General features: G+C 39.6%; 1 protein-coding gene across 7 annotated transcripts; it reads left to right on the top strand.

Annotated features, from left to right (window-relative positions):
* Positions 1 to 26: 26 nt before the first annotated feature.
* LOC135504262 (forkhead box protein P1-B-like) lies at positions 27 to 17,030 on the top strand. Of its 7 annotated transcripts, none has more exons than XM_064922651.1 (17): positions 27 to 87; positions 6,440 to 6,600; positions 6,918 to 6,944; positions 9,388 to 9,513; positions 9,736 to 9,825; positions 9,963 to 10,089; positions 10,275 to 10,416; positions 10,518 to 10,625; positions 10,759 to 10,846; positions 10,960 to 11,043; positions 11,206 to 11,425; positions 11,559 to 11,617; positions 11,730 to 11,831; positions 11,986 to 12,113; positions 12,488 to 12,545; positions 15,959 to 16,041; positions 16,141 to 17,030. In XM_064922651.1, exons 2-17 carry the CDS (start codon positions 6,454 to 6,456, stop codon positions 16,295 to 16,297), a joined length of 1,746 nt encoding a protein of 581 aa, XP_064778723.1. In that variant the 5' UTR covers positions 27 to 87; positions 6,440 to 6,453; the 3' UTR covers positions 16,298 to 17,030. The 7 variants fall into 7 exon arrangements, 6 of the variants coding, with proteins under 6 accessions (XP_064778723.1, XP_064778724.1, XP_064778720.1 ...); XM_064922652.1 differs by having other exon boundaries at positions 67 to 174; positions 15,962 to 16,041; XM_064922648.1 differs by having other exon boundaries at positions 68 to 174.
* Positions 17,031 to 17,246: the final 216 nt, after the last annotated feature.

The raw sequence follows: 17,246 nt of genomic DNA, 5'->3' as shown, positions 1-17,246 counted from the left end.
TTGTTTTTTAATCAGGTGGCTGTGATGTCATCAAATGCACAGTCCAGTGTCAACTGTTTATCTGTGTTTGCTAACGGTGGTTGCTGAGTGAGTGTATTTCAATCGCTTCTTATCTTGCTCAACAAGACGTGCTGAATAGCTAGCTAGTAGCTCAGGCTACACATTGATGCCCCGGTAAGTAAATGGTAGAATGCTGTTATTGGATAGCTGATGCCATTTATTCATCTCGTTAGCTAGCCTAGCCAGCTACTAGCCAACATAGGCGGTAAACAACCACACCAACCCGTTGTTTAGCTAAATTAACATTCACGTTATACAACAACAACGAAGTGGCTTTTAACAGCGAGTTAACTAACCAATATGTTTGATCTCTTGGATAGCTAGCTAAGGTTAACGAATTCCAATGTTGTTCGGTAACATTTACTTGCTAGCTAACGTTAGCTTTAATACGAAATATGTATTTATAAATAAACCAAGATAGCCCACAGCCATACGTTAAAAATGGGAAGAAATGAGTCATAGTGGACAGAACAATAAAGGAGTTGGGCAGAGACAAGCAACTATTAGTGAGTTCCTATTGGCGCGTTCTAGCATATATTTGCCTATTTCCGTTAGGGAACGCCTACTCTGAAGTGCGCGTGTGCAATAACTCAATTCGCCTTTGCACTCCTCAGCAACGCATTTGTTTATTTTTTACTTTAGCAAAGGGTAAAGTTTACATACTGTTTGTAACATTATAGTTTTGGCAACAGAAAACTATTGCGTTCAAAAGTTTCAATGAAAAAATGTGCAGAATTTCGGCCAAAATCCATCTTGTTCCCTCTTCCATCAGTGCTGGCCACTAGGCTTCCTCTCACTACCAAATTTGGTAGTAAGTGGAACCGCCGAGCGGACGCTTCACATCTATACATCCGGTGTTTTATCCTGTTCGTTGTTCTGTGTTAATACTAGCTAGCTAACGTTAGCTAGAAAAGTACATTTCCATGGTCCGTAGTTATGTTGTAGATATTTTGCCGTCTTTAGCTAGATAACGTTAGCTAAAACTGCATTTCCCAGTGGTGGAAAAAGCACTACAATTGTCATACTTGAGTAAAAGTAAAGATACTTTTACTCAAGTAAAAGTGAAATTTACCCAGTAAATTACAAATTGAGTAAAAGTCTAAAAGTATTTGGTTTTTACATATACTTAAGTATCAAAAGTAAAAGTATATAAATTATTTCAAATTCATTATAATAAGCAAACCAGACGGCACAATAATATTATTTTTAAATTTACGGATAGCCAAGGGCACACTAACACTCAGACATCATTTAGAAACAGCATTTGTGTTTAGTGAGTCTACCAGATCATAGGCAGTAGGGATAACTAGGGATGTTCTCTTGATAAGTGTGTGAATTGGACCATTTTCCTATCCTACTATTGATTCAAAATGTTAAGAGTACTTTTGGGTGTCATGGAAAATGTATAGAGTAAAAAGTAGAATACAATTATTTACGAATGTAGTGAAGTTGCCTAGTTTAATAAAGGTACCAAAAGTAAAAGTTGTCAATATAAATAGTAAAGTACAGCTATCCCCAAAAACAACTTGAGTAGTACTTGAAATAATTTTTACTTAAGTACATTACACCACTGGCATTTCATTCTTTTCTCGCTGTGAATTGCCCGCAATGCCCCATTTCAACAACACCAGCAAAGAACTTGTAGCCTCTTAAGACCAATTGACTGTCCTTCTTTTGTTCCCATGTGTTTGGCAATCTGATTCATGGATGGATGTGGCCCCTATAAACTGGATGAATGTGGCCCCCACACATTCTATACCCATAGCGTCTTGTGCCAAACCCGGAGTTTACTTATAACAACTGCAAAGAGTTTTCAGTTGGGCAGGTGTATGTCTGGCAGGTGTGCTGTCATTAAAGCATTCACATTAGATGTAATGCGCTGAAACGTTATCACCCCATGCTGTTTTGTATATTTTTGCATGGTTTCCAATGTAGTTATTTAGGCTAGAAGTTGCTACAGGATATGTGATTCTCCATACCCTTTACAGGTTTGCTAATGGAAAGCCTCGTACAAGGAATTTTAACTAACCTGTTATTGATGATATTTTCTTAATTCTCAATTCTATGGAGAAAAAAAATATATCTTAGAAATGTTCATGTCCAGTTGAAGGTGGTTTTACAAAAAAACAGCAAAAACTCAAAGATATTAAATCCACATTTTGCACCTAGTGATGAGTTCCCTTGTCATTTTAATTCCAGACATCTTGCATTTCCCAACATCTTTACAGGAACTTGTTGTATTTTTCATTTTCATTGTTGGACTTAAGACTGTAAAAAACATCAAGTGATTTTAATTTAAGAAATCTGTTCCCAAGTATTCCCATGGATAATAGAGAGATACGACGTGATCGTATTCAAATGTAAGCAAGGTTTGAAATGATTGTTTTAGTCAAACTTTTTATCTGTTTGTGCTTCTTGCGGTCAATTTGCTGTCTACAAATTATTTGTAATTATGTTCCGTCCCCCAACCATCCACTCAAGAAGAAATCGTCCCACGACTGAATCTAATTGATGATCCCTGGCATACAGCATATTATGATCATGTAGGGACCAGTCAACCTGGCTGACAGAACAGATGCTTAATGTTATACTGCTGCTCAAGCTGATCCATGATAGAATTTGATGGCTTTGAGTGGATATTCTTTTCAGAATCACTATCCTGTGGTGTCTCTCCCACAGCAACAAAGAAGATGATGATATATGCCTAGTCTAGCATCATCCACCTTGTTTATGAAAATGGCAATAAAACTAAACTTCCTGCGGGTCAGCTATGCAAATGTTAAATGAAAACATTTGATTGAATTTCACATTTGCTTATTTCTATTTGCATCATCCGGTAATTGTTCCCCAGAGTGGTAAACTTAGCATGCAAGTGATTGATTAACACACATTCACTTATAAAGGATAGCCTTACAGTATGTAGGGCCTTATAATATCCATGTTGCAGAGAATGCGGACAGAATCACGGAATCCAGACATTAAAATGTAATTCAACAATATTCAAAAAGGTTTTGAACTTTGTAGGAAATCAACTAAATGTATTGAACTTATTTGACAATTCATTAATTTGCCCAATTTAATCATGCCATGAACAAAATGCGTCAGTGATTTTTATTTTACTGCAACTTTCTGAAACGTGTGTGGGGGAGTGCGCATGTCTACACTTTGTGTAACTGTTAGCAATTATGCTAATGATTACCTTCTGGTAAAGATGGAAAGGCTTTCCCGAAAACCTTCTCAATTAGCCTGTTAGAATGATACCATGATTATATGCATCAATCCACAGGCAATTTGCTTAACAAACTCTGCAATCACGTGAGCACTACAGAAACATCACTAACCAAAGGTCTCTTGCTGGTGCACACTTGCATTAAAGGTTAACTACACCCCAAAATAAAAATGTCTTCTATTTGTCCCAGACTTCTAAAGTGGTCACCTGATGTGGTTTAAACATTGTTGTGGACTTAAAACATCCAATGTTGTTTTTCCCACGCCTATGATTTTATAGTGCCCTACTAATGCTTTGGTGCAGGCATACAATGCCTTTTGTTTGTGGCTCTGAATTATAGTTTTGACTAAAAAGAGTGACAACTCCCAATGGAAACACAGGGGAAATGTTGATCCCCAAAAAGTAGCAAGGAGCTGAACATTAGACAATGCAATGTGCATTCAATAAAATTAACAGAATGTAGGTATTCATTGTGTATGCCTGGACAGACAGGAATTGCAGTGGGCATATGGTTTGCCCTTGTTCTATTTGCAGAGTGTTCGTGTTTATGCAAACAGGCGTACTCCTGCATTTTAAACCACAGCACCTGTTCATGTGTTCACAGTCCACATAGGCTACACACTTCTTACGCTACTGCTTTGAACTCAGTTGAACACCTACAGTGCTGTGCCTTTTCTGCCAAGGTAAGGATGGTGTACTATTGTAAAGATGTGCATAACAGTTGATTTGATATTTTGGCTAGAACCCCAAACTCTCGTTGATGATTGTTCTACAAATTTGACCTTTCTATAGTTTGCTTTGTTATAATTCTTAATGTGATTTTTCTTTCTCATTGATCTGTATTACAAATATATGGTAGGCTAGGCTTTATCTAAGAGTCAGGATTGAAATGCATTGTTGCATTGTGGTATAGACTAGGCCTATATTTTCGGTCCTGACTGTTGAAGTAGGTATTCAGAAGATTCCCCTCTACCCTAAAAACCTAATGTTTGTGTTGCTTGTCTGCTTTGCTAGCAGCACTGGATCCGACATTGGGAATGTTGAAGGGCATTAGGATGAAACACTGTTTTGTGTGCAAATACACCCTTGGCTGCTGTAGCCTAAAATAAACAGGAATCAGTTTTGCTGTGGAATGAAAAGGCCAGTAGGTACTGAAGTCAGACTTGATAGGCTAACCTACTGTTAGATACAATATTGCATTGACAATGTTTCAGCTTTCTCCAGAAGTCGATAAGTCATAAATACATACATTTGATGAATCTACGTTTTCAGCTGAGGGGACATTTGCTGTTTATTTTAGCTGTGTTGCATTTGAGTCGAACGCTTCCCCAACTGTACACACGACCCTCCCTTTAATGCGGTATTGTGCTACCTGCCAGATCTGTTTATCACACCACCTGGTTAATGTTAAATTGCTCCAGAAGGACGACATGTTTACTCATAAACACCGAACCAGGGTCCCTTTGTTTACCGTAGCCATGGCAGCAATCAGCTACTCAACAAATATCTCCGGTTTATGTTGGCAAGAGGGAAACTGTTGCCTTGATTAGTTAAAGCAGAGTAACATCTTGTCTTTCTCTGATCTGCAACAATATTGAAGATGTTTCTAAGATTGTCTTCAGTAAGAAAACCGCATGTGAGCTTTTCCATGTAAAAGGACCGATGAGCACTAATGTGAAGTTTGTAGGAGCATGTTAAATGAAAGCCTTCTATAAATTATAGTTAGACATTATTTGCCTTCTTTAAATGTAAGAAACATTGCCGTGTGCCTTGTAATTCTGTTGTCAAAACTCCATATCTTTTAAGTTATTTTCTAATTTCTCTCCCTTATGAGAGAGGATAATGAACATTCACAGAAATAACAAGTAAAGGTAGACCTACTAATTCGTTAGTTGTTATTCGTTTATGAATTATTAAGTGATTAAAACACGTAATTCTGTAACCAAATCAGTCATGTAATTACTGCAATTGAATTGGCTACAATTGGAAATCCTATTCACAAACCACAGCTGGGTCACCTGCTACTGTCCTTCCTTCCACTGGCATACTGTTCAGCTCATACCTTTTGTCTGGTGGTCAAAGCAAGACTGAAAACAGTCTGGTTCTTTCTGCCTGTCTGCCTGCCTGTCTGTCTGTCTGTCTGTCTGTCTGTCTGTCTGTCTGTCTGTCTGTCTGTCTGTCTGTCTGTCTTTCAGTTAATGTCACCTCTTCTGACTCTTTCTACCAACTACCCACTTTCCATTTAGTGTAACAAGCATCCTCACCCACTGACCATCGACCGATACCAAAAATCAATGGAAGTTGAAATTTGGTCAGTCCGCCCCGGCCGGACCAAATCTGAACCTTTCATAAGCTTCTATATTTCACAGGTTTGGACAAAACAGTACAGAAAAGTAGAGCACACTAGAGTGGAGTACAATATAATGTACTGAACATACCTACCACACTCTACTGTGCTGTACTGTGACGTCTGAACTTGTAAAACGAAGACGTCTGATTGTTTCAGATGTGGTCTTGTTTGGGGGCGGCGCTCATTACAATAACAGCTAGTGTGAAGCGTTATACCCAAATATGCAAAATAAGGATATTGCATATTTCTACTTTTATGTACCTATTCAGGATACATCACCATGAAGAGAATGATATTCATGTCCATAATTATTCATTTCTGTATAGTACAGATCAGGATGTAATTCCATTACCGGATGTAAATCCACTTCCCCTACTGTAGTTCAGTAACCAAAATATGTTTTCAAACTCAAGGTGTCATGTAGCTGACACCCCATTCTTTCTGCAGACCTATTTGAATCTTATTTCAGAGCTGATATTTCAGCTTTTTTGGAGAATGTGGTTGAACAAAAAAACTGAGGGAGATTTTAACGTAATTCTGTTACCAAACTTTGCATCTACACAGTTTGTTCAGTAAATGTGTTTTTGTGAAATTCCTGTGTAAATTGTTCAAAGTAGTCCATGTGCATGTAGTTATATGGGCAATCTGAATTCAAGCTTAATTCCGTTATCGTGGAATTGCCCATGTGCATATGTAATTGTTCCCCCCCCAAAAATGTAGCCTAAAATCAGTATTGTGGAAAGTCACTGTGGATTTACATGAGGTTTACAGCGGCTCTCTTGTTCTTGTTCTGTTCTCAGGTCAGTGAGTCCAGATGCATGAGTCTGGGTCAGAACAGACAGCCTGCACCAGTCCAGCCAATCAGACGGAGAATGGGGACAGTGCTGAGAAGGATGATTATCTGAGTGCTAAGCCACTAACTCCAGAGGGTTCTGGGGCTGACAGTCAGCAGCAAAACCAGGTTACCAAACTTATTTTATAAAGTGTGCCACATGCTTACTTTCCACAACTAAAGCATATGGGTTCTCAAATTGTCACATTTAGCATCTTTCTTTGTTTGTATGATAGGTAGGATATCTCTCACTGAACTTTGAGCCAACTGTAGTGCTGCAGACAGAGACTGCTGAGACACTTTGTGATTGGTGGAGAAGGATAGAACTGTGTTATTGGTTAGTTTTGTTTATGCACACAAGCACTTTGTCAGACTGCCAGACAGTGTAATGTTGTGCTCGGCTTACTGCTCTGTCTTTCTCCACCCTGCGTCTCGAACTGCCAAAGACGACCACTGTAAATGGAGTTGGTCAGGTTTGTCTGCTTTATTATTGTATTTTGGTCAACTAGCCTATTTCTACATGTAGATAGATAACGCTCTATGTTTACTGGTATATACATTGGTAGAATTTGCTGGATGAAAAGGACTACGTTAAAGTGAAACACTGGTCATCTATGTAAACTAAGGACCAAGATAGTAATTGTGACTGTGTTAGTTAAAGTGAATTTGCATGTGTCACTACTACCTAACATATTTATAATGTTATTGTACTGTATAATCAAAGGTAATTTACTTAAATCATATGAAAATGTCCTTAGCTCTTTATTGCCTCTTCCAAGCATTTTTCTTACTCTGGTCTTGTAGATTGTATTCCTTTGTGCATTGATGGTTTGTGTATGTCTCAGTTGAGTTTGGTTACATACGGTTTGTTAAATCTCAGTTCAGGGAGAGATTAAATATAAGGGTCTGTTATATGAAAAGGGATTATATTTTCTGGGTTTCAGAAAAGGGGTGTAACTTGTTTTTGGCAACATTAGTCATAGAGCACATACCTCTCTTTGAGGACTAGCCCAGTGTTTACATTGTCCTTCATGGGTATGTGGGTTTCTGTCACATCAACAATAATAATAACAAAAGATGTTTGGGTCGGTCTGCCCTGACGTCATGGAAACAAGGATTAGGTGCAGGATTAGGTTTTGCTGATGTTGTGCATACAAAAGATGAGCCTTTCCCATACCATATACAGTGACTAACTGGCCCTATCTGGCTCTCTGAATTTTTTTTTCTTCAGTACTGCAGACTTTAAGTCCAGCTGATGCAATTATTTTACCTTCTGCTTTAAGTCATGTAAGCCATGAGTTTTTCCTCAGTATCTGCTCCAGGGTATAGGTCTATAAGGATCTTGATGAGCATCAGAGCATGTTTAGTCCGTGTGGGAAAGGGCCATCTCCTTGGCAATCCACTGTTATTGTTAGCCTAGAGTGTATGTGACATCCTCCAGCAGTTTGTTTACTGGATCCCAAACAGAGCCAGCCTTAGTGGGAATTGTTTGTTTGTGGTTCAGACCTTAATTAAGGCCCTATTCCCACTAGGAGATATGAAGAAGACTCTAAGGAGCGGGGTGGCGAAAGAGAATTCAACTTTTCAATTCACATTACATCCTTGCCTTGCCTTTCGTTGTGGCTGGCCACATGACAATCTTGGTCCGTAGTTCAAATTGACCGTAAATATCACAGCCACTAGCCAGAAAGTACAAACTATTCAACATTGACAAAAGTTTCTTCTAAAACATATTACACTGTTGAATAATGCACCCAAACCATATTACACTGCAACAATTCACAAGCATGTATGTGCAGTCAATTTAAATGGTTTATTTTCTCGTCTGTAGGCTACACTCAATACATTTTTAGCTTCAAGACAAAAGCACAGAGTTACTGCTAACAAAATGTCTTCATCAAGTAAAGTTAGCATATCAAAAATGAATGATTTAACCCTCTCATATTATTATAAAGTACAGTAGGCCTACATTACAACATCACAACAAACCAGGCTTCATTTTGAACAATATCATGAAAATAATTGAATGTGGTAAAAGTGAATTGTGACAGGAAAGTATAACTGAATTCACCACGACAAGCTGTTTTATGGAAGTCCATACCCGCCACCAAATTTGTTTAATAAAAAGACTGATGATTTGTCAACGTGCACAATTAGTCTGTGCTTCAGTCTGACCAACTACAGCCTACTGACGACAACCACAGCTGCAGGTAGCCAGAGAAGCCTATGCGCTCTGATCCCATCTGGGCTTGGCCAGAGGAAACGTAATGTCATGTTTTTATAGACTAAAATAGGCCCATTTATTTGTGTTCTGAGAAAGTGATTTTATATTCACACTTCGGGTGGCAAGGCAACCTACACTATATATACAAAAGTATATGGACATCCCTTCAAAATAGTGGATTTGGCTATTTCAGCCACACCCGTTGCTGACAGGTGTATAAAATCGAGCACACAGCTATGCAATCTCCATAGTCCAACATTGACTGTAGAATGGACTTACTGAAGAGCTCAGTGACTTTCAACTTTCATAGGATGTCACCTTTAAGTGCTGTTATTGTGAAGTGGAAACGTCTAGGAGCAACAACGGCTCAGTCGCAAAGTGGTAGGCCACACAAGCTCATAGAACAGGATCTCCGAGTGCCCATGATTTTGGAATGAGATGTTCGACAAGCAGGTGTCCACATACTTTTGGTTATGTAGTGTAGGTCTTTTTAATCCAAAATGATTGACTGGAATGAATCAATCAATACAATAGTGTTGACATGCTATATGAGTATCTACACGATGCAACCAGCCATACAGAGAGCTCAGCCCTGTTAGTTTTTGTCAAATTTTGTTTTGTTTTGTTTTGTTGTTTAATTTTCCGGCATGGCTATGTCTAGTCACTGCTCATTTGTATTTGTGTGTTGGCAGGTTACAGTTTCAGTGTCTATGATGACCCCTCCGGTGGAGACTCCTCAGCAGACTCAGCAGCAGGTCCTCAACCCACAGCAGATCCAGGCCCTGCTCCAGCAGCAGAAAGCACTCATGTTACACCAGGTAACTACATCATATTCACCACACAAATCTACATGTAAATGCTTTATTGTGTTCTGTTTCACAATTGTAATATTAGCAGGAATTTTTGTTAATTTCTCTGTACGTCACCTATTTTTCATGTGGATCTTCCAGTGAGATGCTGATGGCTTGAACGTGACCACTGTATTTCCTCATGACCTTCCATTAACTCAAGGTGTTTTTTTCCTTCTTTTTTTTCTACAGCAACACATACAGGATCTCTGCCAGAAACAGCAGGACCAGTTCAACGCCCAGCTCCTACAGCAGAAGCATGCTGAGAAGTCAGGCCAAGAGGTAGGCCGACATACTTATTTTTTGTCATACGTCTGTATTTTGCTGTCATCTAAATGTTCCAAAGCACTATATAAAATCAATGTATTATTATAGTATTGCTGAGGCCTCATGTGTACCTCTTCCCCACTCCCCTACAGCAGCTAGCTGCTCAGCACATGGCCATCCAGCAGCAGCTCCTGCAGGTCCAACAGCAGCACCTCCTTAGCCTCCAGAGACAGGGTCTCCTGTCTGTCCTGCCCTCCATGAGCCCCTCTGCAGCTCAGGGTAAGTGTCTACCCCCTCAGCCCCAACCCTAATCTAACATACCTTCCCCCATCAAGTATCTGCCCCATGCTTTGTATGTTGTTGCTGTCCTCCTCCATGGCTGCAAGGCAGCTACATTTGTTTTGGTTGTTGTTGGGCAAGAATATTATAGTTATTTGGCTGAATTACTTGTGTATTTCTCCTAGGTTTAATGAAAGGGTGTGAGAATGGCACCAGCCTGCTCTCTGGTGGTGAGAATCCAGCTACTCTTCAGAAGAACCTGCTCCACAGTCAGCATTCCACCACCAATGGGAATCATCCATCACAGATCCTAAAGAAGAAAGACAGGTGATTAGTCATTTCGGAACAGTGTTTATTCATTCTCATCTGTCCAACCTCTAACTGAAGTGTTACATTGATGATACATATATATGTATGTCTCTCTGCAGTGGGCCTGTGGATAATCACACACAAAACACTCACCCTCTCTATGGACACGGCATGTGCAAATGGTCTGGCTGTGAGGCTGTCTTTGGAGACTTTCAAGTTTTTCTCAAGTGAGTTTCTCATCTATTCAATCTCTCAGAGAGACAAATTAAGGTCAATCTCTCTTACTATAATAGTAACACTGGGTTCTAGTGGCTTCTTCAGTGTTTTCTTGTTTTATAATAGAATGTGTTTTTCCCCCAGGCATCTGAACAGTGAACATACACTGGATGACAAGAGTACAGCACAGTGTCGAGTGCAGATGCAGGTTGTTCAGCAGCTAGAACTGCAGGTACACAGTAGACAATACATTTGCTTAAATAAAGCCCATTCATTGTACAGTACCTTCTCACTGTAATCAACTTCACATGACATCTTTGTTGTTTTATCTTCTCCTCAATGAAGTTGAAAAAAGACAAAGAGCGTCTGCAAGCCATGATGTCTCACCTCAAATCCTCTGATCAAAAGTCCAAACCAGCAACCCCAATGGTAAGTCTCTGGAGTATTAAAGTGTGCATGTCTTAAATTCAAATCATGTTACTAACAGAGCAAGACGAGAATTAGCCACAATGGTAAGATAATCACCCTTTAAGTTTGCATTCCCTACTGCTGTATTGCGTTTTAAATTAATCTTTACTTTTTATTTTCTAGGGGAATCTTGTGCCCAATGTCTCCTTCTCCCAGGTGACATCTCCCAAAGTGCTTCCTTCCATGAGCTTGTCTCAAAATGCCACTGCTCCTTCTACACCCCTGACACCACCCCCAACCTCCTCCTCTATCCTCCCTCCCCACACCCTGCTCACTGTGAGCCCTGGAAGAAGATGGTACTCAGACAGCAAGACCATGAAATACAGCAAGACCATGAATCAAGGTGAGTTAGCAGAGTGATGCTGAACCTAATGAGGGTAGTAGGGTACATTATTTTGATGCCTGTGGTAGTTTATCTACTTGAATGGTTTCAATCATTAATTTTAATAAAACACATTTTGTTAATTCCTTAACAGATATTGTTCAGAATAAAGAAGCTAGACCGCCATTTACATATGCAGCCCTAATAAGACAGGTAAGGAATATTTTCTTTTATTTCACCCTGGTTTACCCGCCGATGACTAAATGTTAGCTATTCGTAAGGAGTGAGTCTATTGTTTGCTAATTGAACGTTTGCATTTTTCCAGGCAATATTTGAATCCCCCTATAAGCAGCTGACACTAAATGAAATCTACAATTGGTTCACGCGAACATTTTCCTATTTTAGACGCAACGCCGCAACATGGAAGGTATTTCGTTGTCTATTTAAAGGGTAATTTACATGTATATGAATACCCTTGTCCTACCTTTAGTTGCCATGCCATATTCATTACGTTTTTTAGGAATGTTACATGGTATTAGATCAACTTGTACGGAATAATGTTCTTCTTTCTGACTCTGCAGAATGCAGTGAGACACAACCTCAGCCTCCACAAGTGTTTTGTGCGAGTGGAGAATGTAAAAGGAGCTGTGTGGACAGTTGATGAGATGGAGTTTCAGAGGAGAAGGCCCCAGAAGCCTGCTGGTGAAGGGTATGTTTAACATGCTCGGTATCTCCAGTAAAGCTCCATTTATGTCTCTGTTTCTCAACATGTTAAACCTGCATTTTTGTTGGTATTATACTAATACAAACCATGTAACTAAGTTTGGGCATGATCTGATTTTTCTCTAGAAAAACTGCAGAGCAATGTGCACATTGAGCTCACAGAAAAACCCGAACGAAATGGAATTCATATAATTGAATCGACATCGGTCACTCAGTTGTTTAAAAAATAGAAAATAACTGATATTTCGGTTATTCGCTCAGCACTAGTAACTAAAATTAAAGTGTCCTGTGAGGATATGTTGTCCCTCTATTTCCCAGTGTGTGTTGAATAGATGAACATGCGTTTATTTGTGACTGCAGGTCTCTCAAGAGGGAGAACACTGACCATGGTCACTGCTCAGCTTTCCTTACTCCTAAGGTAAATGCTCTTTTGACAACATTGAGTGCTAAACCCAGGACCGGCGTTAGGGGGCCTGGCCACATACTGTACCTCCTTTCCCGTCCAAATAAAATATTGAAATCTTGATAATTTATTGGGCCGAGAAGCGTGCCGACAGAAAGACTCATTAATCTCAGATAAGCATCCGAGTGAAACATTTTCCTCTCTGTCTCAGTATGTGTAGACCGTGTATCTGATGCTGTCTGGACAAAAACAATATGGCATGTCATACTATTTCTGTCCAGACAGCGTCAGATAGATGGTCTACATATAGTTAGACAGAGGAGTGCTGTTTCGCTTGCTCGGATGCTTTCTCCGGTGAGAGTTTCAGCAGAAAGGAAGAGGTGACACGAGGGCTCACTCTCGCCACAAACTCTGTCCAGAATAAGCCCAATGATATTCTGTGTCAGGCTTTCAAGAGCAGCTTTGATTACCTTTAATATTGATCAGCTTTCATATTGCAGATTGTAGCTCCCATCAATGTAATTGTCTGCATCATTTCCAATCGCCCATATATACAGTTTAAGTCGGAAGTTTACATACACTTAGGTTGGAGTCATTAAAACTAGTTTTTCAACCACCACAAATTTCTTGTTAACAAACTATAGTTTTGGCAAGTCGGTTAGAAATCTACTTTGTGCATGACACAAGTAATTTTTCCAACAATTGTTTACAGATAGAATATTTCACTTATAATTCACTGTATCACAATTCCAGTGGGTCAGAAGTTGACATACACTAATTACCTTTAAACAGCTTGGAAAATTCCAGAAAATGATGGCATGGCTTCTGATAGGATAATTGACATAATTCGAGTCAATTGGAGGTGTACCTGTGGATGTATTTCAAGGCCTACCTTCAAACTCCTTGACACATGGGAAATTCCAAAGAAATCACTCAAGATCTCAGAAATAATTTGTAGACCTTCACAAGTCTGGTTCATCCTTGGGAGCATTTTCCAAACGCCTGAAGGTACCATGTTCATCTGTACAAACAATATTACGTAAGTTTAAACACCATGGGACCACGCAGCCGCCATACCGCTCAGGAAGGAGACGCGTTCTGTCTCCTAGAGATGAATGTACTTGGATGCGAAATCAAGTGCAAATCAATCCTAGAACAACAGCAAAGGACCTTGTGAAGATGCTGGAGGAAACAGGTACAAAAGTATCTATATCCACAGTAAAACGAGTCCTATATCGACATAACCTGAAAGGCCGCCATTAAAAAAACAGACTACGGTTTGCAACTGCACATAGGGACAAAGATTGTACTTTTTGGAGAAATGTCCTCTGGTCTGATGAAACAAAAATAGAACTGTTTGGCCATAATGACCTTCGTTTTGTTTGGAGGAAAAAGGGAGAGGCTTGTAAGCTGAAGAACACCATCCCAACCGTGAATCATGGGGGTGGCAGCATCACGTTGTGGGGGTGCTTTGCTGCAGGAGCCTCTGGTGCTCTTCACAAAATAGATGGCATCATGAAGCAGAAAATTTATGTGGATATATTGAAGCAACATCTCAAGACATCAGTCAGGAAGTTAAAGCTTGGTCGCAAAGGGGTCTTCCAAATGGACAATGACCCCAAGCATACTTCCAAAGTTGTGGCAAAATGACTTAAGGACAACAAAGTCAAGGTATTGGAGTGGCCGTCATAAAGCCCTGAACTCAATCCTATAGAAAATTTGTGGGCAGAACTGAAAAAGCATGTCCATTCAGGAGGAATGGGCCAAAATTCACCCAACCTATTGTGGGAATCTTGTAGAAAGCTACCCGAAATGTTTGACCCAAGTTCAACAATTTTAAAGGCAATGCTACCAAATACTAATTTAGTGTATGTAAACTTCTTACCCACTGGGAATGTGATGAAAGAAATAAAAGCTGAAATAAATCATTCTCTCGACTATTATTCTGACATTTCACATTCTTAAAATAAGTGGTGATCCTAACTGACCTAAAACAGGGAATTTTTACTAGGATTAAATGTCAGGAATTGGGAAAAACTGAGTTTTTAAATGTATTTGGCTAAGGTGTAACTTCTGACTTCAACTGTATGTCACCAGTAGGTCTAGTGAATATACCGGCAATCCCTGTCGTTTGGTTACATTTCTGTTAATGCATGTAATAATTTGTCGTTTACTATTCTCAGTCTGAGTGGAAACATAGCAGGTTGTGAACTTTGCAACACAAGTTTAGGTTTATTTTATAACCATAATTTAAGAGTTTTGTAAACTTTTTCATTGTCTTTTATTTGGAGTGCTTCATGTGAGCAATGAGCATGTCTGGTTTCTCTGTCCTGATAACGGTGAGGGAGCACGCGCCGGAGCACGCTAGTAGTAGGCCTTCTTGGCCTGCTGTGTGCAAATGTAGGAAATTGCCCATTTGATTTCTGATTGTCTTAACTCACCACGCCCACTAGTAATAATAAACTGAGCTTCTCAGTAAACATTTTTTTTTTACCTCACACAGTAAGGCAACGAAGCCTACAGCCATTGCAAATGATAGTAGTTCCTCACAATATTTGAAAAATCTTTCCAACACTCCTGGCCTCGATAATCACCAAGCGTCGGTGTGAAAGAGCAAATATATCATGATCTGGTGGCCCCATGTATTCAGTGGAAACGTCATTAAAAAAAACTGCTGTCTGTACGGTACCGGAAACACTGAGGGCCCGGAATAGGCTAATTAAATAGAAAGGGAGGCATACAGGTGGAGTAGAGATGAAAATTCAAGTTCTTTCAATCGCATTCATCAGGATGTTTTTATTTGTCGGCTTTAGGTCTATCTATTTTACTTGGTTGACGATGGAAATTGTAGCCCTACTACTGCATTGGCCTATAGGCTAGTTCCATGCACTCATTTCTTTAGCCCCCAATGGGCCACGGGGTATCAATGTGTCCATATGGCAGAGGCTGGTGTTCTTGCATTAGTTGAATTTTAACTTAGATTTTTATCATTTTAATTCAGATTTTTATGATTAACCACATGACAATGATTTTGAGAAACTAAAACGTTATCAAAATTAAACTGTTTCATGAAAATGCGCATACCGTATATACAAATAATCATAACTAGTATGCAGATAGTTTAGAAATGGTATGATAAATTGTTAGCTTCCCCAAACTTGAAACTCACGAGCTGCCTATGGTCTTTAACACCCATGAAAAAAAATAATTTGCAAGCGTGTGCGTGCACACATGGGAGGTCCCCTAAATATATATATTTTTTAAAGGTGCCCCACCTATGGAAATCAAATGCCCGGTCCAACTTATTTGTTCTGGCACCGGCCCTTGATAAACCTATGGCGTGTCTTTTCAGGCTAAATGGCGAGAGAGTAGTATACCTCCATTCAACCCAGCCTCTATAGGAGCTCCCTTTATGTTCTCTGTTCCAGCAGGAGGAGATGAATGCAGCTCTCTGGTATGGGAATGGATCCTACAGTGACAGCAGTGAAGAGCAGTACCCAATTCACCCTCTGTGAGTTCTATCACCATTCAAAACTAGATTTGATAGAGGAGAAATGTTTCATAATTCATTATAAGTACATTTCTTCCTTATCATTACTTTTCTTCTCAGCGTGAAAGAAGAGCTAATGGATGAGGAGGCATATGAGAATGTGCCCCATGACTGTTCAGAGACTGAGAGCTCTGATGAGCACAGCTCAGATGTGGACCAAGACGGCGGTAGCCCAGAGAGACCCAACCTGCAGCTGGCCCATGTGCCTTCACAGTGAAAGGGACTGTTTTCAAACCTGTCACTCTCCACTGCAAGACTCACACATTGGACAACTATGAAATATACCAAATTAATATAGAACTGCTTCATATCAAGTGGAAAAACACACATTTTCTGTTGAGGAAATAAATTACTATTTTATTTATTGAGGATATTTTGTCCTCGCTGTTGTATTGGGTTTTATCCACCTAGAGCTCACGTTGAAGACAAGAGCTGATGGCGGAACCTTTGTAACACCCCTTGTCCTCAAATAATGCATCCCTATCGGCTTATTGTGAGGCTGTACAACCAATGACGAAGCCCTATGGGGAGCTGGCTCAGTGATGCAGAGATATTTTTACATTTTCTTTCAAGAATGTGTATATCAATAACCAGAGCATTGGCAATATTTATGGACAGCACTTCATGAAGATGAATCTTTGTTTTCTCCCCCTAATTAATTTTTATATGAGAGTACCAGACAACCACCAGATTGTAACAAGTTGTTTTGTTTGACATGATATCCTTGAGAATTGGTTACTTTTAAAAGGGAGCTGTACACTGCCAAAAATATGATTTATGTGTAACCGATCTGTTGGGATATTATTATTTATGTAGCCTAATAATCATATTTTTCCCCCCACTATCCCAAACATGGCTTTTTGGACTTATTTAGTGTTGTATCATACATTGCCATAGTTGTGCACTAAATGCTGTCTCTAATACATTCCGTATAAAAAGTGTGTGGCGAATGTCTGGTTTGAAGCATTCATTATTGTGTTTATGTGCAGGTTTTGAGTTATGACCGGAGTTTGTTTTAACAGTGTGGTAATGGCCATACTTCAGTGGTCAATATAATGTGGATATCTAATGGATGGCAGGCAATGGGAAGAAGACGTTGTTTGGCAGGAGAAGGTTCTACTGTAAATATACTCCCTTCATTCAGTTCAGACCACATCATCATCATC

This window comes from Oncorhynchus masou, chromosome 18, assembly GCF_036934945.1.
Source record: "Oncorhynchus masou masou isolate Uvic2021 chromosome 18, UVic_Omas_1.1, whole genome shotgun sequence".
Lineage (NCBI taxonomy): Eukaryota > Metazoa > Chordata > Actinopteri > Salmoniformes > Salmonidae > Oncorhynchus > Oncorhynchus masou.
The sequence above is the reverse complement of the archived record's forward strand: the minus strand, read 5'-3'. Positions and strand labels throughout refer to the sequence as shown.

Coding starts and splice junctions, on each gene's coding strand:
- LOC135504262 (XM_064922651.1), top strand. CDS start 6,454: ATGCATGAGTCTGGGTCAGAACAGACAGCCTGCACCAGTCCAGCCAAT. Junction 9,514..9,735: donor AAGCACTCATGTTACACCAG/GTAACTACATCA, acceptor TTTTTTCTACAG/CAACACATACAGGATCTCTG. Junction 11,044..11,205: donor CCAAACCAGCAACCCCAATG/GTAAGTCTCTGG, acceptor TTTATTTTCTAG/GGGAATCTTGTGCCCAATGT.